Source organism: Camelus bactrianus, chromosome 13, assembly GCF_048773025.1.
Source record: "Camelus bactrianus isolate YW-2024 breed Bactrian camel chromosome 13, ASM4877302v1, whole genome shotgun sequence".
In the NCBI taxonomy this organism is placed as follows: domain Eukaryota; kingdom Metazoa; phylum Chordata; class Mammalia; order Artiodactyla; family Camelidae; genus Camelus; species Camelus bactrianus.
This window is the reverse complement of record NC_133551.1, coordinates 31,134,517-31,156,718: the sequence shown is the minus strand read 5'-3', so window position 1 is coordinate 31,156,718 and position 22,202 is coordinate 31,134,517. Positions and strand designations below refer to the sequence as shown.

Genomic DNA, 22,202 nt, shown 5'->3' with positions numbered 1-22,202 from the left:
CTTTTGTACAGGGACTTGCTTCACCATTCTAGAAGAATGTACCCTAACATTCAGAGTGCTTTTCTTCAAGGAAATGCTCACAGACATTGAGAGACAGTCTTGAATAGTGGTTAAGAAGATGGACTCTGGTGCCAACCTGCTTGAGTCTGAGCCCTGGCTCTGTCACTCATCAGCTGAGTACTTTGGGAAAGTTACTTAACCTCTCTGTGTTCTGGTTTACTTGTTTGTGAAATGGGGAAAATAATAGCACTGGTCTCACAGATATTTAGGAGAATTCAGTGGGTTCATGTGTATAAACCACTTAGACCGACACTTCGCATATAGGAACATATACTTATTATCGCCATGTCCTTGAATGACATTTGTACAGAGGCATCATTCCAAGTTCTTTACACAAACATGTTAATCACATGCAACTTTCAGAACACTCCTGCGTGGTATTTCCATTTTATAGATGAAGAGACTGAGGTACAAACGCACCCACAATCTTACAGCCTTTAAGTGGTAGTGTCAGGATTTGAACCCAGGCAGTCTGGCTCCGAAGTGTATGGTCTTGACCATTACACTAGGTGCAGAGTTTTCTTCGTAGCTACCAATAGCCAGTGTCAGGGAGTGATTTAAAACCAATCCCTTTTTGGTGCGAAAGAAAAGAAAGCCTGGCTTTGAGCAAGGCCAGTTGTAGGATGGGTCCTGGACATCTGAGTTAAGTGCCCAAATGTCTTAAATTTAGGAGTTTCCATAATTTCTGCCTCTATGGGACTTTGATATCTATTTCTTAACCAAGATTTTAAAAAATATGTATTATTTTGTTACTAGAAGAGATTCATCAAAGTGATATGAAGGACAGTTTATAGAATAAAGTTTTTCTTAATTGTTTTTTCAAGTAACTACTTCAGTGCCAGAATATTCTTACAAGTAGGGGGCAGCAGATAAAGAACTTGTAGTTTGCAGTTATTAAACTGTAGTTTATTTTTGACTATGCCTCATAGGGTGTGTGCATGTGTGTGTGTGTGTGTTGGTGTGTGTTGGAGTTCTCAGTGACACCTTGGAGAAGGGGTGATGCTGGGGGTGGGCATTGGTCTCTCCTAGTCTAGGCAGCCTTAGGAGGGAATCAAGCTCTTTTACGGGGGTCTTTCATTCTTAGTGTTCTCTTGCTTGAACAATGAAAAGAACATTAAGTAGTTACCTGTTTCTGGTGACTGAGCCAGGCATTTGCTGGGGATTTGCAAATCTTGGGGATTTGCAACTTTGTGGACATTTGTTGGGCTCTGTCTTCTGTATCCAGTTTGCCAACACGTTATAGGCAATCAGAACAAAAAGAAGATATGCACTGTGTATGTGATTTGTGTGTCCACCACTCAGCCTAAGAGATAGAATATTACCAGTACGTTGGAAGCCCCCATGTGCCTTTTCTCCATTATCTGACTATCATCTGCATCTTATAATTACTCTCTTGCTTTACCATATACTTTTGCCATATATGTATGTGCCCCTCAATAGTACTTTGAGTAATACTCAAGTTTAATTTTGTCTGTTTTAAACTTTTATATAAATGGACAGATTTTAGGCAAAAACAAACAAAAAAAGAATTTAAATCTTCCTTATTTTTGTTTCTGGGTTGTGCCAATGAAAGACAGGAGACCATTCTTAGAACTTGACTTTGTTTTGAAATAGGGCAGATTGTCAACTGTTTGATGCCTGGCTAAGCCGTCAGGAGCACAGAACAAATAACTTGCTGTGCTCCCTTCATTGTTTCCCCGGTGGGCAGGGAAATGGGCCGTAGCCCAGCACAGAGTAGTTGTTTAGTAAATATTTTTGAATAAATGGATTGTAATAGCAAGGTCAGCAAACTTCACTTATTAGAACGTTCATGTAGTTGTTTTTGGTATCTCTTTGATGAACTGAATGTGGAAATGGATTAGTGGCTGAAGTGTTTATATGTGGATCTGGTTCTGTCTGGAATTGCTACCTCTGTTACAAAAGACTCAGTCAGCCCTGGTTCTCTAGGGGCTTAGTGGAGTTGGAAGGACCAGTCCGTCTTCAGGTGCGTATCGAATGTCTGCTTTGTATCAGGTACTGTGCATGGCGCATCAGAGACAGTCATACACCAGACAGACACGATCCCCTATTGTACGGTGGGGAAGACTGGCATGAGGGATTAAAACCCAGTATGATGAGTGCTGTAAGGTGGGAGGACAGGATGTCATGGGAGCACATACAGGGGACTGAACCCCTTTTGGAGAATTGAGGAGGGAAGCCCTGGGGCTGGAGAGTAGATATGAAGTGGAATGGGAGCACATGGGTGATGGGAGGAGATCTTCCAGGCTGCTGAGGTAGGCAGGGGCCGGATCTTGAAGGGACTTGAAAGCCACTGCCATAGAACTGCTTTGAAGTTTTTTGAGCAGGGGTGCGACATGCTCAGATAGGCAACTTGGACCACGCTGGCTGCAGGGTACAGAAACAGTGGTGTGAGATTGTGGGAGGTGGGGGAGATTAGTGAGAGGAGGAAGCTACTGAATGTTACATCCTGTCTTTTGAAGCCTACCCTTACAGTGGACGTAAAATCAGTTCAAGATTTATACCAGAGGCAAGACGACGTTTGTAATTCTAGTAGTCTAATTATGAACATTGTGTCTGAAGCGGTTTATTTTCCAAGGTCAAACTTAAGGTTAAATAAAGAGTCCTCCCCTGGTGAAACCACCCCGTTCCCTCTCCATGCACGGGGGATTGCTAAGAAGAGTGCTCTGGCTGTTTTTAAATGGTTCCCCCCAGGCCCCATCCTACTGGAATCCCCGGGGAATTTTCTCTGATACTCACTGTGGCAATCTGGTCAAGCTTCTGGAGGAAAACCTCCTAAGATCATGAGGCCCCCGTGCCTGGGCCCTCCTGGAGCCCCGTCCACATGAGCTCCAGCTGCTTGTCAGTTGCGGTTCAGTGTTTCCTTCCGGGCACCGGCTGCCCACACAGCTTCCACTTGTGAATCTCGGCTCAGGTGAGCTGTGACTCCCTGTATTTACCCCTCTGTCCGTCCAGTCTTGGGGACTGTGGTTTGCCCTGTGTCCTCCCCTCTTATGGAATCAGGAAGAGTTATTTATTTTTCAGTCTGCTCAGCTTTTTGACTTGCTGGGACATAGTGACAACTTAGTGTTTGTTCATGAGTCTGCTCCACTCCTCTCCTCTTTCTTGGGGGTGTTCTTAAACTTGTATGTCTAGTGCCTTGTCTGGTGCCTTTCACGTAGTCGATGCACAGAAGATTGAGGCTGGATAACTGGCAGGGTTCCTGGGGAGGAGAATTTTCACCTGTGGTTCTGAGTAGCTGGAGTGACTTTGGCACAGACAAGGGGGGAAAGGGGAGTTCTCCGGAAGGATGCTGGCAGAGTCATCGCACAGCTGATTGGAGGCGCATGCCACGAGAACCCTGGTCATTGTTGTTCTTGTGCTGGCACTTCCTGGGTTAGTTATTGAAAAAAAAAATATATGACAAAGAGAGACAAATTTAAGACAGATACATTCAAATAAAGTAAAAAGACCTCCCTTGCCTTTGCTTAAAGTATTAATAGTAGTTGAAGTTTGGTTTCAAGAGACTCTCATTCCAGAAGTGGATTTTACCTGAATAATGTTGATTAACTTGGAGTCTTAACCTCCACCTTGGTTAAAACAAATCTTTTTTGTTTCCAATGTCAAGAGACTAGGGGAGCCTGCTTGGCTTTTTGTAACTCTGGACTAGGGTTTAACTCTTCAGTGGTCAAAGGTGAAGTAGCCGGTAGATTCAGTATTTGACCCAATACTTTCATTTAGTTTGTGACCAATAGCCTATTTCTTTTTCACAGTATATTTATATGGAACTTTATTGGCAATATAGGAGCTTGTGTTAAGTATAAATGTGAGAATTACCGACTGTTTGATTTAATTTTTATCCTGACAGAAAGATTCTATAAAGTTTTGCTCTTGAAAGCTTTCAGTGGGCTAGCACCTCGTCCCAGTGTTTCGGTTCTGAGCTCTGGGACAGGCCTCCCGCATAGTAGGTGCTGCGTGCGTATCAGCTGAGTGAGTATTTAGTGGACTCAGAGAGTATTTAAACCACAAAACCAACCCCATCCCACGTTCTCCAGTTTCCCCTTAGTGAACGGTGTTTACGACCCACCCCCTTTCAGTAACCTGTCTTTCCCATTTCGGATCTTTATGGGTTTGTTTATTTCTTTGAGTCAGTCAGTCTCTGGAATGTTTAAGCTGGCAGTGTCACGGACCCATCTGTGTGTGTGTGCTCATGGTTTTTCTGAAGAAATGTCATTTGCTTAGGCTGACTCTCCTAGTTACTTGGACAGAGATATTTTCTTTTTAATCAGTCTTAAGATAGTCCACAGTGGTGGCCAAACCGCACCAGCCGCTCCCCCGCCGGGCTGCTGACAGTGCTTTGCCGTGTTTGCTGCCCCGAATGCAGTGATTTATATCCGCCTGTTAATCTGCATGTGGGCCATTTTCATGTGAAAGATTTGAGGACAATAAAAATCTCTTTCATATCTGGAAGCATGAGTTTTGGAGAGATGACCAATTTAATAGGAACTCTCACATTCTGTATGATCTTAAATTTTTTAACTTGGTATTATCTTCAATATACAACTTAATAGGTAGTATTCAATTTTGAAAATTTGTAGGTTGTCTGATCTGGTTAGTAATTGAAAATATATATTTCTCAAGGTTACCAAGATCATACCTATTTTAATTTATATTTAGTAGTAATTGAATGGAGTTGGTTTTTAAGATTCAGTATCACAAAATTTATGTTACAGAATAGGTGAAACATTGATTTTCTTCTAACACATTTAGCATTGACAATATAATATATCCATAATTTTATAATACATACCATTTTATAATCTGGCACTTAATCTTTCCTTTTCTGAAGAAAGTTTTCCCAAATGTGCCCTTAATCACTGGTGTTCTGGTCAGTCTCATAAACACACGATGGGTTTTCTTTTCCCTTTTTTGGTTGTTGTTATGCTTAAAAAAATGCAAAGCTGCTGACATTTTGCTGTTGTTATTGTTACTCTAAATTTATCAAGTTTATTTTTGAAAGCTTCCTAGTGATTTATGAACTATTTCAATGAGTGTGCATGTGCACGTGTGTGCACACTAAGGATGCAAAAGCTGTGTAAGACCACATACGTGTGTCTGCAGCCTTTCTTTGGAATACTACGTGAGAAATTGGAGCAGGGATGTGTTATATCCAAGCATGCTAGCATTAGCATTTCATGATACTGCTTTCCCTTCCAAGCAACCTGACAAGGGCACATGAAGGTCCTGTTTTCTGGAATGGGCCGGTCTTCTGACCTGTGTTTTTCTTCAGTTTGCTTTTGTAGTGAGGTCTTCATTCAGATGCCCATGCGTTGTTAAGTCCACTTTGCTCTGGCTGCTGTTGGCTTTTCCTGGTTTTCATGGTGGGGATTGTGAGACGTGGTGGAAGTTTGATTTTGTGTCAGATTAGAGGACATGCTGTCTGTCCTGCTCCAGAGAAGAGCCAAGGCTGCCAAAAATAGTTGGGAGAGGATGCTGCCCTTAGAGCTCTCCCTGCATTAGTAGACTGGATTCAGGTGGCTCTGGAGGGCTTCCACAGAGCTATTTTAAACTTGGAGTTGCACAGTGCACAGTGAGTTAGCTCACGGTACTTTCTCAAGGGGCAGGGAGCACCTTTGCTTTGGCTCGTCCTGTCTGTGCTTGGATTATTGTCACAGCCTCCTTTGTGTCCACCCACGCCAGCCTCGTCCAGGTTTCACGTTGCCGTGGGCATGTGGCATCACACGAGGCCTTGCACTTAGTTTAGTGTTCTGCTGTTGCCATCATGGGATTTTTAATTTTTGAACAAGGAAGTTCCATGCTTTCATTTTGTGCTGGGCCCTGCAACTTGAGCAGTTGGTTTTAGCTGTGGGCTGGAATTTCTGGAACTAGTTTTTTTTTTTTTTTTTTTTCTTTAATCCCTCAAAGTCTCAGCTCCTTATCCTACCCGTCTAACTCGACGGCTCATGGTGTGCATTTTTTCAGATGTCACTAATTGAGGTTCCTCCAGGTGTGTGAATCACCCCCATGCCTCTACAGCATCAGCTCCTGGTGTTTCTTTCTCCCCATTTTCCCTCCCCAACCTGGCTTATTGCTATTCATGGTTTGACATGATGAAGAAATAAAGCTCAGCTGTCACACCTAACGTGGCCGTCTCACCTAGTTAGTACTGATCACGCCTCATCTCATATCGCCCTTGAAAAAGTTGCTACCTGGCAAAGTTGGGCGGTATTTGATCTTGGGGTAATGATTCTGTTGTAACTGTGCAGGAAGATCAGATTGATTTTTATGAGGGGAAAAAGATCCTCTGTCATCTTCAAAGTGTTCATTCATACAACATTTTTTTTTGGAGTATCTGTGCTTACCAGACTATATTCTAAGAACTGAGGGTATGGTAGTGAACAGAGTGTTTCATTTTTTTTTTTCAGTTAACAATATTCTAGTTGAGGGGGCGCAGAAAGTGAATTAACAAATATATGTCAATATAGAATATGTAAGGTCTGGCTCTAGAAAACAATGTAAAGTAGGATAAGAGAGTAAGGATGATGGGGTGTGTGTTTGTGCTTGTGCTGTTTAGACACGGTGGGAGGCCTGTTTGAGGTGAAACTTGACCAGAGACCTGAATGAAGTGAGGACTTGACCCTTATGAAATGAAATTCCAGGGGGAAGAGTGTTCCTGGCAGAGGGAACAACAAATGCAAAGGTCCTAAGTGGGCACATGGTTGTGATCTTCAGGAAAGTGCACGGAGGCTGTCGTGTCTAGAACAGGCTGGAAAATGAAGAGAGAAGTAGGAGGTGGGTCAGAGAACAAGGGCCTGGTCACACAGGGCCTTGGAGGCCCAAGTGAGGACTTGGCTCATACTCTCAGTGAGATGGGAAGTCGCTGGAGGATTCTGATGGGCTTGCATTTTTAAAGGATACTCTAGCTGCTGTATTTATGCAAAAGAGCCATCTACTACCACTGCTGCTACTGAGAAGGGAAGTAAGCTGAGCAGTGAGAATTGGCTGTTTAGGTAATCTAATTATTCTTTGGGTTGACTGTGTGTGGAAGACCCCAGAAGCAATCTCTGAATTTGTATCTGTTTAAAGATTGGTATGGGTAAAGGACCCACTTTGATCTTGTTGCAGCAAACTGTGTTACAGCTCAGTGTTATAGCTCAGTTGTGACAGCAACCTGGATCTGGTAGAGACCAAGCAGCACTTGGAGGGTTGGAGAGCTCAGGTTTATTATGCCAGCGGGCCCAGAGGAGTTAACACTCCAAGCTCTGGACCCTGTCTGTAGGTTTACACAAGCTTTTATAGGCTACCAGTCTAGGCTTTGTAACATTTTGTAACGTCATATGCAAATAAGGTATAACAAAGGTGACTAATTAGGAACAAGCTTTGTAGAAATGGACCAGTCAGGAATGAGAGAAATGGACCAATCAGGAGTTAGCTCAGGGAACCAATAGAATCTTAAGGACAAGTTCCACTTTCCTAGAAGTAAACTGTTTCAGAGTTTAAAAAGCGAGATAATGCCGCAGGGCCAGGGAACCGAATGGTGCTGGCAGGAGGGTAGTGGCCCTGTCTGGGGCTCCTGCCGTCTTTTTCATGGGGTTTCCCACCTCAGTCTCAGCGATGAGATCCATTCACAGTCTGTTCATTCTTAGGCCATTTGTCTCCTCTTCACTCTGTAAAGATTTGTAAATTAGGTTTTGGAGTGTATCTCACTACTTCCTTCCTTTTGCGCTGCTTTCTGATAAGCCGTGTTAACCACCAGGGCCGTTCAGGGCCGTCATTGTCCACATAGCCTGTTCTGCAGTGCCCCCACGGTTTGCTCTTGTTTATTCACAACAGTTACTGTTGCATTGTTGTGTTTGATCAATTGTCTTGGAGATGAGAGACACTGTGAAAGTAGAAATTCAAGATCTTCATGTTCAATTATATAGAATGGGAGAAATTGAGAAAATCAAGACACACATATAAGGTACATAATCTTAGGTGACATTGAGAGAGGACAGTAGTCCCCCCTTATCCATGGGGAATACATTCCAAGGCCTCCAGTGGATGCCTAAAACCACAGATAGTACTGAACCCTATATATACTGTTTTTTCCTATATACACATGCCCAGGATAAAGTAAGTTTATGATAAAGCAATTTATAAATCAGGTCCAGTAAGAGATAAGCAATAATAATAAAATAGAACGGTTTTAACAATATACTGTACTAAAAGTTATGTGAACATTGTGTCTGTCTCTCTCAGAATATCTTAAATGTACAAATTTAATTCCTTTTTTGTCTTAACTAAGCACTTATCATGCACTCTGGTCATATCTTTTGCAGTTTAAAGTACAGCAGCAAAACTAGCATGGATTTCTTTTTCCTTCTTCACAATTTAACAGATTTGTCCTTGTCATAGATCTTAGCCGCCTCGGCATACAGTATTTTCCTTTCCTTATTAAGTCGCGAACTTTCATCTTTTTGTTAGCAGGTGGAGGGACCCCTAAATTAGGAAGCCCACCATAGTGTGGGTTCTTGCCGCTGGCTGTGAAAGAATTCGCACAGCAGAGGCAGAGGGACAAAGTAAGCAGCTGCTTTATTGCTCAGAAGGAGAAATGGAAGGAAAGTGCTTGAGCAGGAAGAAGGGAAGAAAAGCACTTGAGTGAGGAAGAGGTGCTCGAGTGGGGAGCCATCAGCCAAGATGGGTGGTAGAAACGGCTCTGGCCCGGGTCGGGCCACGTGGACTTCATGGGGGGCTTCTGCCATCATGTTCTCCTTCCAGGTGTGATGGAGCCAGTCAGCCCTTGTACGGGCTTTTCTGGTTGTTGTCATGGCAATCGTCAACTGTTACGGGCTCTTGGTGGGTGTGTCACTTACCATGCTAATACCTTACAATGAGCATATAATGAGGCTTCAGGTCCACTGAGAGTCAAATCCGCCACCATCTTAGACTGGGTTCTAACCAGTTCTTGTCTCTTCACTGCAGCTGCCTCTTGAGACTCAGATAGGAGTAACTGGTTTCAATTTGAGGGAGGGGCAGGGGTATGATCCTGAGGGCAACAGCCTTGGTAACAGAAAGGAATGTTGCTTTTAATCAGAATGCCTGCAATCTAGTGGACCCAGCACCTCTCTCAAAAAACCGTCTCCAAAGGTTTCATGCCCAGCCATGAAAGTTTTAAAGGGAAATGAAGGAATAATCTCAGCTAATCGTTGAGATAGGTGGTCAGAGTCGTTGCCATCCCCCAGTGCCTGCAGGCTTGTCCTAATCAATGGCTTGAGCCTGCTCTTCTCTGACTCAGGGAGGCCTGGGGGATGGCAGCTTTTCTATGAAGAGGCAAGGGTTGGGGGCTCACAGGGTCCTGCTCCCTTTCATTTTCACTTAAAAGAAGCACTTTATGGCTTCCCTTTGGCATATCTGAATGGCCAGCATCACTCCTCTTGCACTTGGGGCCATTATTACATAAAATAGGGTCACTTGAACACAAGCACTGTGGTAGACAGTCGATCTGATGACCAAGATGGCTATTAAATGACTAACGGGAGGAATATTCTGGACAAAGAGATGATTCACATCCCAGGGGACGGAGCAGGACAGCACAAAGTTTCATCACACTACTCAGAATGGCACCAAGTTTAAACTTATGAGTTGCTTATTTCTGGAATTTTCCATTTAATATTTTCAGACCACGGTTGACCTTGGATAACTGAAGCCAAGGAAACCATGGATGTGTGTGTGGAGGGTATTCTGATGTTTTGGCTGAGGTAAGAAACACTAGGACAAGAACAGAGTTGGAGGGGAACGTGGGATTTTGGACGTAAGTTTGAAGTGTCAGCAGGAGGTACATATTGAGCCACTTAGCAGATACTCTGAGGCCTTAGGGGCACCATTGTGGATACTGTTCTTCATTAAATTACTGAATCCAAATGTATCCCAATACCATAAATCCTCCATCTGAAGGGACCTGAAACATTAATGTAGCCCCGTGCCCAACCCAGTTTTCAAAATCCTCTGCAGTGTCCCTTCCTGGGCAGTCTTTGAGTCTCCATTCAAACATGTCCTTAGGCAAGCTTTCCTGTCCATTTGTACTTCCCACTACTGGTCCTGATTCTAAGACCTGGGGGTTGAATAAAATAGTGCCCTTTCCAGTTGTCAAGTATCAGGTGATGGATAAATTGTTGTCTTTGTCTGGGTCTTTTCTTTTCCAAATCAGACAATTCCTACTCTTTCACTATTTCCTCATGGGATGTTAGGAGCCAGTGCACATCTTGATCTCTCACCTTGGAAGAGGTATATTTGTTGTTTCTGTCTACCTTAAAGTTTGGTGAATGGGGCTAAGACCAGGGCCCTGGGGCTGGCCTGAGCAGTGCAGAGTAAGCACCATACCTGCTAGTTATTCTGAGCAGTCGGTCTGACAGCGATTTGTCGGATACAAAACACACACACACACACACACACATCTTACAGGTATTACCCAAGGGCACTGAAAGCAGTCGGTCTGACAGCGATTTGTCGGATACAAAACACACACACACACACACACACACACACACACACACACACACACATATCTTACAGGTATTACCCAAGGGCACTGAAAGCAGTCGGTCTGACAGCGATTTGTCGGATACAAAACACACACACACACACACACACACACACACACATCTTACAGGTATTACCCAAGGGCACTGAAAGCAGTCGGTCTGACAGTGATTTGTCGGATACAAAACACACACACACACACACACACACACACACACATCTTACAGGTATTACCCAAGGGCACTGAAAGCAGTCGGTCTGACAGCGATTTGTCGGATACAAAACACACACACACACACACACACACACACACACACACACACACACACACATCTTACAGGTATTACCCAAGGGCACTGAAAGCAGTCGGTCTGACAGCGATTTGTCGGATACAAAACACACACACACACACACACACACACACATCTTACAGGTATTACCCAAGGGCGCTGAAAGCAAATGTTCACACAAAAACTTGTACATGAATGTTTATTGCAGCATTATTCAGAATAGCCAAAAAGTAAAACAACCCAAGTGGCTTATAACTGATGTATGTATAAACAAAATATGGTATGTCCATATAATGGAATAATAATACTTAGCCATGAAAATGGTTAAAGAGCTGATAGATAGATAGACAGACAGACAGATAGATAGATAACACAGATGAACCTTGAAAACATGCTAAGTAAAAGAAGCCAGACACAAAATACCACATATTGTGTGCTTCTTCTGTATGAAGTGCACAGAATAGGCAAATCTATAAAGACAGAAAGTGGATTAGTAGCTGCCAGCACCTAGAGGGAGGAGGGTTGGGGGAGTGGCTGCTAATGGGTACAGGGTTTATTTCTGGGGTGATAAAAATGTTCTGAACTTAGGTAGTGGTGATGGTTACACAACGTGGACTATGTATAAAAACCACTGATTTGTACACTTTAAAATGATTAATATTATGATATGTGAATTATCTCAGTAAGTCTGTCATTAAAAAAATAATGAGTATTACCTCTTATTTGAAGATGAGGCTCTTATGAGGATTAAAATGAAATAGCACATAATGCTTAAAAGCACAGTGCTTAGGGTAGTATGTGCTCAGCTTAAGATTGTTATTGTTGCCCTTAACGAAATAATACTGCTTACATATCAACTTGTATTCACTGCTACATTTGTATGCTGTTACTGTTACACAGTATACAGTCAAGAAATCCTTGTTGAATGAATGTGTTTTGTTTACTTTCATGTGAAGCCACATTCGGGATCTGCTTCGTGTAGCCTGTTCCTGAGTCTCATCTTTGGGTCTAACTGTGAGCTCCTTGTCCAGTGGTAGTGATCGTGTGCTGGGGAACTCTTCATAGCACATGTTTCAGTGTTGAAGTTGGAGTTCAGAGTGTAGACTCAGTCTGGGGGAAAGAAGGACGGCTCTACCTTAAATTCAAGGTTAAAGTAGGGGCAAAATGATTCTTGAGCTTTTTTCCAGTAATATAATTCTGCTTTATGTTTTTGGAAGAACTTAATTGGCCTGTCAAGAATGTGATTCTTAATGGTTCATTATCAGATCTCTGGACAGCAGGGGACTTCATCTTGGGTTTAAAAAAAAAAATTCAGTTCTAGAAACTTAACAGATTTAAACTGCTAATTTGTTCTGCTGAAACCAACTCACAATTCCCACATATAAGAAATTATTATTTTAAATTAATATAGGAGCATTTTTTCTTTGAAAAAAAATTTTTTTAATTCACATCTTTTTATGAACTTGACATTTCACTAATAACACTGAATTGCTTTTACAACCACGTCAGCAAGATACTGTGTGCTTATACCGAGGTTCTCGGAAAGAAGTAAACTGATTGCTTTTTTCCCCCACTTTTTTTTTGTGGGGGAATTAATTAGGTTTATTTACTTTATTTTTATTTAGTTAGTTAGTTTTAATGTTTATTTTTAACATTTATTTATTTTTTATTTTTTTGGATGGAGAGGAAGGTAATTAGGTTTATTTATTTATTTTAGTGGAGGTACTGGGGACTGAATCCAGGACCTTGGGTTTGCTAGGCATGCGCTCTACCACTGAGCTATATCCTCCCCACCTTATTTATTTATTTTCAACGGCGGTACTAAGGATTGAACCCAGGACCTCGTGTATGCTAAGCACACTACCACTGAGTTAGAACCCTCCTCACCTGATCGCTTTTTGTATCATCCAGCATTCTTTCTAGGAGAGCAGTGAAAATTTTTTTCCCCTTAAAATCTCTAAAGAATAGTTGTACCCCTAGGCTTCCTGTAGTCTTCTGTGTACTGTGTAGTTGATCACATTTCTTTGTTACCATAAACTGGAGAGAGGCTCGGGGTCCACTTTGGGACTCACCTCTAGGAAGCAGCCCGGACTTCTCACCTGGCCTTTAGTGAACCACCCTCCCTCCAGACTTCAACTTGATTTCCTACTCTGATTTTCTCTTTGCCTAATTTATATTTCCTTTTATTTTTATTTCTGTCTGTGTATATATCTTCAAGAGATGCTTTTCCAAATCTTTGGGAGACAAATGGAAGAGAGTGCCACCACTATTGAAGCCAATGTTTAAAAAAATTACTCTAAAAACCTTTACCCCTAACTTCCCCCTATGCCATCAGGGAGGAATGGGAGAGAAGTCAAAACTGTCAGAAGAGAGTTTGTAAGCTTTTTTGAGTGTGCCCTTTTCCTGTCTTTTTAATAGAAGTTGGTGGTATGGCAAAGCAGTACATCGAGAAAGGTCTTTTGGTCCCAGATCACGTGATCACACGCCTCATGCTGTTGGAGCTGGAGAACAGGCGTGACCAGCACTGGCTGCTTGATGGTGAGTGGAACCTGTGGGTCCGCTGGGCTTCTGCCAATAGTGGGTCATGGTCTCCCTGCACAGTTCTTCATTTCTTTCTCCTAAATTTTTAATTTATTTGTTTGCTTTATTTTATTTATGTATTTAACTTTTAAGATTGAAGTATTGTTGATTTACATTGTGTTAGTTTCTGGTGTACAGTATAGTGATTCAGTTATACATTTATATGTATGTATTCTTTTCCATGTTCTCTTTCATTATAAGCTATTACAAGGTATTGAATATAGTTCTCTGTGCTATGCAGTAGGACCTTGCTTATTTATCTATTCTATATATAGTAGTAAGTATCTGCAAATCTCAAATTCCCAATTTATCCCTTCTCACCTCCATTCCCCCTCTGGTAACCGTAAGTTTGTTTTCTATCTGTGAGTCTGTTTCTGTTTTATAAATAAGTTCAAGGGTGTCATTTTTAAAGATTCCACATGTGAGTGATATGTGATGTTTGTCTTTCTCTTTCTGACTTACTTCACTTCGTGTGGTAATCTCTAGGTCCATCCACGTTGACTGAGTAGTATTCCACTGTGTGTATATACTGCATCTTCTTAATCCAGTCACCTGTCGATGGACATTTAGGTTGCGCCCATGTCTTGGCTATTGTAAATAGTGCTGCTATGAACATTGGAATATATGTGTCTTTTTTTGCAGATTGCAAAATAACCACCCTACTCCAAACATTCAGTCATCTGTTTGGCGACATGATAGAAACCCCATGCAGTGAAGCCTTTTAATTTCTCTGTCTTCAGTCTACCTTCCCTAGAACCATTGACTTTGAAGCACCCTTCCCTGAATTCCCATTATTGTTCCAGTTTCTATGGTGCCTTTTGTTTCCATGACGAAGTTGTTATAAGTAAAACTCATCTTAAATCAGGGGTTCTTTCATTCATAATAACCCACACAAATTGAAAGCATTAGTTATCATTTTTCACTTGTTAGATTAACAAAGATAGAAAATCTGAAAATCTTTTATTGAGAGGGTAGGAAATAAGTATTGTTGAGTATAAAATGGACAACCTTTGGAGGGCAGTTTAGCAGTCTTTGTAATTTTTGATTTAGCAGTTTCATGCTGGATTTCCTGCCTAAAGATATATCTTCAAGGATATTTGTTTTCAGCGTTGTTTGTAAACAGCAAGACACTGGTAACAACCTAAGTATGTATCACAGGGTTGCCTTAAATTCTGATACGTCCACTAACCAAATAATCTGTGCTTATGTGTTGATAGGGACAGATCTCTAAGACAGATTGCCAAGCGAAAAAAGCTAATTGCAGCATAGTATGTATTATGCACTATTATCTATGTAAAAACGGAGGGACAGTATAATATTACTATATTTACTTACAAATGCATACATAAACTATCTTTGGAAGGGTATAAAAAAACTGATGACAGTGCTTGGCATTACGATTAGGAGAGGATGAGGGTTGGGAAAGAGATTTACCTTTCATGGTGTATGCTCTTTGACACTGTTTTTTAGTATTTGAACAGTATCAAACTCCGATTAGTCCTGATTAAAAAAAAAAAAACTCAATTAGTGGTTCCTATGATACTTTACCCAGGAAAATGCATACAGATGCTCATACACAGACTATTGCATGATTTAGTGCTCCAGGAAGCTGGGATTTAGAGTCTTCTACTTTAAATTTGCCCAGTGTAATTCTTTAGATTTATTAAAGGAAAAAAAAATGGACTGGGTGGGTTATTTGTCTTAGATTCTTCAGTGCGATGAAAATAGAAACTTGATAAATATCCTGCTTTCTAGGAACAGAAATGGGGATAATGAGATTTTGATATAAGAAACTTCTTTCTGTTGCAGAGTAGTTTTCCTTTAGTTCACACAGTGCACTCTTTCCTCTCTTAATCTGGTGAAACCAGAGCCTCACGAGGTTTCGACAGTTGAAGCCTTGATGTTTGCCAGCCACAGGCAAGCCAGAGGGAATTGTCCTATGCTTAAACTATCAGATGCCTGTATTTCTCCTAGTCTGGAGCCATGAATCTCCAAAATGACTAGTACGGTGTGGGGTACTTACCCTAAATCTGTGTTTATCAGAGTGTGTAGTGCACAGTGTTAATAATGGCTAGACAAAAGACATTGTGGTCAAATGTGTTTAGCAAATATCAGTTTAAATAGTAAAAATTGCTAGACTTTATTGAGCACTAACTGTGTGCCAAGCATTGCTCTGAACATTTGATATTTATTATCTCATTCAATCCCTCCAAAAACCATATAAAGTGGAGATTGTTATTTCCATTTAATAGGTGAGGAAACTGGGGCAAACTAGGATTCACTTGCCTGTCCAAAGGTAATAGTCCTAAGTTAACCAATTTCTTAGGATTTTAATGAACCTTTAATATGATAATGTGATTTAACTCTTCATGGAAGGAGACATTGTGAAGCATTTTCTGAATTTATTGGGCCACAGAATCACCTGCCTTATTCTGAACACCCACTGAGAACCTCTTGAGTTGGCTCTGGGGAGCTTTCTTTGCGAATGCGACTATTTAACATACATTCTTCGCTTTGTAGATGTTCTGAAAAGTTGACTATAAAGTAGGTCATATCTTTCTAGAATGCCTTCCATTAAAAAAAAGAAAAAAGTGAGAACTGAGTTCTCATGGGGTTGGAAGGAATGAACAGCATGAACTGAAAACTTTTGTCAAGAGAAAGGCTAGAATGACCTGTGGAAGCCGTGTATTTGTTCATTGGGCGTGATGAATAAAGCTCCTACTGTGTGTCAGGACTATTAGGTGCTGTTGGTAAAATGGCAAGATGCTATCCTTTTCCTAAGGGACTGACATTGCAGTAGGGGAGTCAGGTGTATAAAACATTAGGTTCTAATTGTGTAGCAAAATCATATATGTGGTACCCTAAGGACACAAAGGAGGAAGTTACCTGTTCTGTTTGTGAAAATTGAGGTTGAAACAGCTTGATGGAAAAAGAGATAAATAGAGGAATGTTCTGCAGGTTGATGAAGGGGTGGAAGGATTTTTCTGCAGAGGGACAGCGTGAGCTGGATAAGAGAGGAATGACTTAGCCTCGTGTGTTCCTGGGACTGCAAACAGGGAGAGGCAGGGGAACTCCTGGGGTGGTGAACTTTGATTCCATACAGAGATGGTGAAACTGGAAATTGTTGGCTGTAGGGACAGACCACTGAAGAATTGTTAAGAAAGGGCATAACACGATTAGATCAGTTTGTATCTCACAAAGACGATTCTGTTAGCAGCAGAGCTTTTAGGTGTTGGAGTAGGGAGGAGGTGGTGGTTAGAAGCCATATGAGAAACTGTTAGAAAAACTGGGCCGAGGGATGTTGAAGGCCTGAATTTAAGCAACAGCAGTGGGATGGAAAGGAAGCACCGTTCATGAAAGCGTGCCTTGAGGAGGAAGAACTGACGGGAGCTGTGACTGATGTTAGGTACTAAAGCCCTGAGGTTTTCTTTGATCGCCTTCCCAGCTTTTGGAGTTCCTTGGCCATCACCATCTTCCCTGCACTTCTCCGCAGCTATGTGAACGTCTCCAGACTTTAACCATTTAACTGAAAAAAGTTAGCCCCCTAACTCCTTATCTGGGTATTTGCCATGACTGATAAACTTTCACTTTGCCATAACCTAACAGTCATTTCTCTAGTTTAAATCCTTACATTGTAAGACTTCACACCTTGTAAAATGAACTTACGTAGTTTTAAGTAAACTTAAAAAAAAATCTGTTTAAAAAAGAGATCATCTGTGTTAAACTCCTTTGGGAACATGGTTAGTGTGATAACCACTAATCCCAGTGAGTGCCAGCCTCCACACTTTGGATTCCAGCCCTGCCTTTTACCGGCAGCGTCGATGACCCGGGTCGGGCAAGTTACTTTGGCTCTCTGCATTTTATTCTTCACGGAAATCTGGAATTACAAAAAGGGTGAAGTAAGCGAATATACGTAAAGTGCTTAGGGAAGTCCTTGCCATATGGTAAGTGCTGTAAGTAAGTATGAGGTTTTGTGACTTGTACGTGAATGAGGTGCAGGGCGTGAGGTTTTTGGGGTTTTTTTGGGGGGTGTGTAAGGTTTTTTTGTGTGTGTGTGTGGCTACGTGAAGTGTGAAGTTCAAAAGTCGTTTTAAAAATATTTAGCTGGGCGACGTTGAAAAGTCAGCTTCAGTTAGGGAGTGTCTTTATGTATCTTTTCACTGCTTTGCTTTTGCTAAAACTTCTCTCGGGGAGAAGGACTGAAGTTCTTCTACATCATAGGCCTGTTTTTGGTAAACTACGTCAGTCTCCTAACTGATTTAGTTTGTATCTGTCTCCTTGAAAACCCATCTGGTCACGGTTTCGCTTGTGATTTTTCTTTAAAGCTCTGGAGTAAATCCACTTGGCAAAGTGAGGACAGGCAGGAATGCTACGTTCTGGGTTCAGCTTTAAACTCCTTATGTTACAGGGCACATGTTCCGTGGAGGACGTGCCTGTCGAGCGTGCTGAAGGTGATTGAGTGTGGAAAGGTCAAGAAAAGAATTCCGGATGACAGATGACTCATCATCTTGGTCCATATGGCTGCAGAGAGGCATCCTGCAAATAGTGGGTGGAAATGAGTAGCGTGGACGCAAGCCAAGGGAGCGCCAGGGGTGGTGGTGGATGGGCTTGGTGAAGGCTGTGTGGTTTGGTCAGCTATATCCTTGCCAAAACCAGCCCAGCACCACCTTGCCTTCACAGTGTGCTTTTCTAGTTGGGTAAGAAACACTCTTTGGTGTGTAAATATGTGTATATCGGTATGCTTTTTCCTCTTTCTCTTTTTTTTCTTTCTTTTTCTTTCTTTAATTTCCTTAGAAGTTAATGTTAGTGAGCAGTGTTTCTAAAAATAATTTTATTTACTTTTTAAGACAAATATTCTACCAGCAGAATGTAATGCACAAGTCTTCTAATTTTGTTATGAAACCATGTTGTTGCTTTGTTTCATAGGCAGGGTGTTTACTGCTTCCTAGGTGATCTTAAGGCGAAATAGTAACTAGGGAGCAATAACCAGCTTAAATACAGATTCTTCACTTTTTAAAAAACAGCCGGCAGCGAGATGGGGCATACAGAGAGGTGCGTTAGATAATAAATTTTTTTTTTCCCTTTCATTTCTAAACGTGACTGCCAAACCTGTGCACCTAAATAGTGACCTGCGAGTTCTCAGCCTCAGTCCTAATTTACATCAAGATGTAACAGAATTGTCTGCCAGATGACTTTAGGGTAGGTATTGAGATATTTTAAACTTGTTATCAAAGTTAGTTTTCACAGAAAGCAACCTTAAATTTTGGAATTATAAGTGGAATATAATTCAAGCCTTTCCATGGGAGGTAGACAACTTTAGAATGAGAGTCATCGTTCTGTCCATCCTTGTGTGTTCCATTTCTGAGCAGTGCTGAGCACTCACTAACTGGTGCTTTCTGTGGGTGATTCTGAGACTTTTTTTTTTAGCAGAAGTCAGAGCTGCTTGAATGTGTGCAGTGTTTGTGTGTGTGTGTTCTCCCTGAGAGCTGAATGATCTCAGACCTAAGGTATTCCAGGACACATGCCCACTCAGAGCCCTTGGTGTCCAAGTAAAAGGTGGGTGCTGGGAACCACACACACTAGAGCTGCAGTGTATGTCCTGAATTTGCAAATGTGTTTACCATACTGGACTGGTACGTAATGGCTCTGACCCTATCCCCTTCCTATTTTTCTTTCTGAATCAGGCCTCTCAAGAGTGTTACATCCCGCTGGGCAACATATGCCTGCAGAAAAAAAAGCCAACAGTCACGTATCTTCTGAATCACTTCTTTTAAGAAATGCCAAGGGCAGTTTTTTCCTTCTGTTGCCCTTGGTGAATGTAGGGTATATTTCAAAAATAAAATGTGTAATAGGTTTGTTTGGAAGGTCACTGAAGACATTGACTTTGGAGAACAAAAATAATCAAGCTTTGTGTGTGTGTGTGTGTGTGTGTGTGTGTAAGAGGGTAATAGATGATCTTACTTACCCATTTACATTCAAACGTTTAGTCCTGGAAAACATTTTGGGATAACCTTTGTGTCTAAGATCATTGTTAAGCAATATGTAAACTCTCATACCTTGGACAGAAGGTTACAGGCAATTGGAGTGGCTGCTGAAGAGTGGAGAGGGGTCAGAGAACTGATGGAACTCTGCTGGGGACAGTTATGCCTGCCAGGCATGGACTGAATGGTCATAATCTTTGGTGCCTCACCAGGTTCGCCCTGCCTGACACTGTCTATTAGGAATGAATTTGCAAATGAAAAGGATAAGTATGTATACATACAGACACCGATTCAGATGTTAGAACTTAGCATTTCAGTAATAAACTGCTGTGATACTCGGCAAAATGTTAAGTCTTTGTGAGGATCATCTTTGATTTAAATCTAAGCTGCAAGAAACTTGGTTTTTCTATGACTTTTCCTTTGTTCAGTACCCTTGGTGTCCACAGGAGCGCCAAGTATCTGACTGATAAGCATGGTAACACTCAGGATCTCTTCTCTTCTTCATTTTGCTGGATTCTCTCCTGAGCCCCTCATCCCCGTCTTTGTTCATTTCTGGTGGGTTTCTTCTGAGTAATCTGACTGCTGCCTTGGGATGAGGAACAGTCTTAATATAATAGATAATCCCGACTTTGTTTATTCGGTTAGTATTTTCAGAGAATGACTAGATTATAACATGCAAGTATTAAGGGCCAGGTAGAAAACACATGTATATGGGTATTTGAATATACTCCAGAAAAACTTGGTTCAGAGATCAAAAAAAGAATTGAAGATATATTTTTTGTGTGTCCCGATGAACTTGGCGTTGAACCATCTGAGGTGGGGATAGCACACTTCCTGACCTCATAGTCCAGGAGGAGCAAATGCTGAATAACAGTTGTAGGATCTTGGGAGCATCAGTGAAGGGGGTGGGAGGGGCCAGGCAGCACAGAGGAGAAAGTGACTGGCCCTCTTGTGCGGGTGAGGGAGGCAGCTATTAGGAAGGCTTCCTGGAGAAGGTGACACTAAGAGCTAAATTTTGAAAGTAGGAATAAAGCACATATTAGACAGACGGAGCATCGTGTACTGGGTACAGAGGCATGAAACAACGTGGTGTGTTCTGGAAACCTCAAGTAGTTGGATCACCCTAGAGCCAAAAATATGAGCAGATGAGACCAGAAAAGTGGGTGGGGGCAAAACTTAAACAGTTCTTGAAATTCAAAAACAGGGAGTTGAAAAAGTGTCAAAGTTAATGTTAAAAATGAAGTTAGAAGGGAGTTAAAAATAAAATTTAAAACTTTGAAAGAGTGAATTATTTATTTTTTAACTTTCCTTCCAACTAACATTTAAAAATTAACAAAATTTTAAAAAATTGAAATTCAGATGTACTTTAGATATTAAACTCTGGTTTCTCTGTCTTTGGGTCTATCATGTCACACACTTTCAGATGCAGTTAGCACACCTAATTGCTACTTAATTAGGAGTCTGTAAAGTAAGGCACAGGGTGAGACCCATTTTAGATGTTAGGAGAGCCTGCTTCCCTAATTTATGAAACAGGTATCATGGAAATTGGATGAATTAAGACAATTCATTGCAAAATTCCATCCAAAGCATCTGAGGTATACTTTGCTGGTTTAATAATGAAACAATCATTGTACACTTAATATGCACAAAGCACCATACTGAGAAAACAGTAGTGTGGTGGAAAAAGCACGGACCTAGGAGTCAGACCCGATAACTTACTAGCTTGTAGTCTTGAGCAAGCAGAGTTACCTTTCGTGGATTCTTTTTTCTCATCCATAAAATAGGCAGATGTATTTCATACACTTGAGAGGATTGGCTAACAAATGTAAAACTTGGGTAGTGGAGTTCTGGAACATAGTAGGTGGTCAAATAGAAGATGTGTGTTATTATTATCAATGTAAAGAATATCGACATACGTATGTAGAGAGAGACACTGACAGAGATGTTAGAACTTAACATTTCAATAATAAACTGTTGAGAAACTTAACAAAAATGTTCTTTCTAATAATAAGGATTATGGTATTCACCCCTCATTAAATACACTTGAGGAAAGCCTAACTCAATAAAATCACCAGTTTTCCATTAAACCTTACCTAGTAAATAAAACAAAACAGTGTAAACCTGTTGATTGCCCTATGACTAATAAGAAAACTTTGGAAAGATGAACAAGTGGATGAGGGTTAAAAGTAGAATGTCATGTGGAAAATGCAGAGAATCTAATTTTCCCTTTTTACAGTGTTTTTATAAAAATAATACATGATCACTATAAAACATTCAGGCCATATGGAAAAATGCAATGAAAGGCAATAAATCACTTAAAATCCCATTAGCCAGAAATAACCAGGGTTAACAATGGAAAGCCACCATTCTAGGCCCCTCTCCATGCGAGTGTGCAGATAGAGATCTCTAAGAATGGCATCATACTTAATGTACTTTTAAAAAGGCATTTAATTTTACTCAGATTTAACTATAGCAAAAACTAAAGTAAACCTAAAGGAATTATTACTGAATTTCAGAGAAAACTTTCTTCATCACCAGGGATATTAATTCCTATGGGAGTCCCTTACGATTGCAGAAGACAGGCAATTGATGTATTTGTTTTTTTTTTTTTTAATTTTACATTACAAATTTAAAGATATTCTCTCTGTAGAATGAATAGTAAGAGGATTAATATGCTCATACTTCCTCCCGTATCCTCTCCCCTTCCTTCCAATTTTTGTTAGCTTTTATTGTTAAAAGTTATAAATTTCTCTGTAACTTTAGTTTCCCAGTT

At 41.1% G+C, this 22,202-nt stretch overlaps 1 protein-coding gene across 6 annotated transcripts in view; it reads left to right on the top strand.

Moving 5' to 3' along the window:
• The window catches only part of AK4 (adenylate kinase 4), a 71,188-nt gene that overhangs the window by 26,438 nt on the left and 22,548 nt on the right, over positions 1–22,202 (top strand). For all 6 annotated transcript variants that reach the window (XM_074376331.1, XM_074376330.1, XM_074376328.1 and 3 more), the window contains one exon: positions 13,287–13,406. In XM_074376331.1, the coding sequence (XP_074232432.1) occupies positions 13,298–13,406 (109 nt within the window). In that variant the 5' untranslated portion in view covers positions 13,287–13,297. The remainder of the gene's footprint in view (positions 1–13,286; positions 13,407–22,202) is intronic.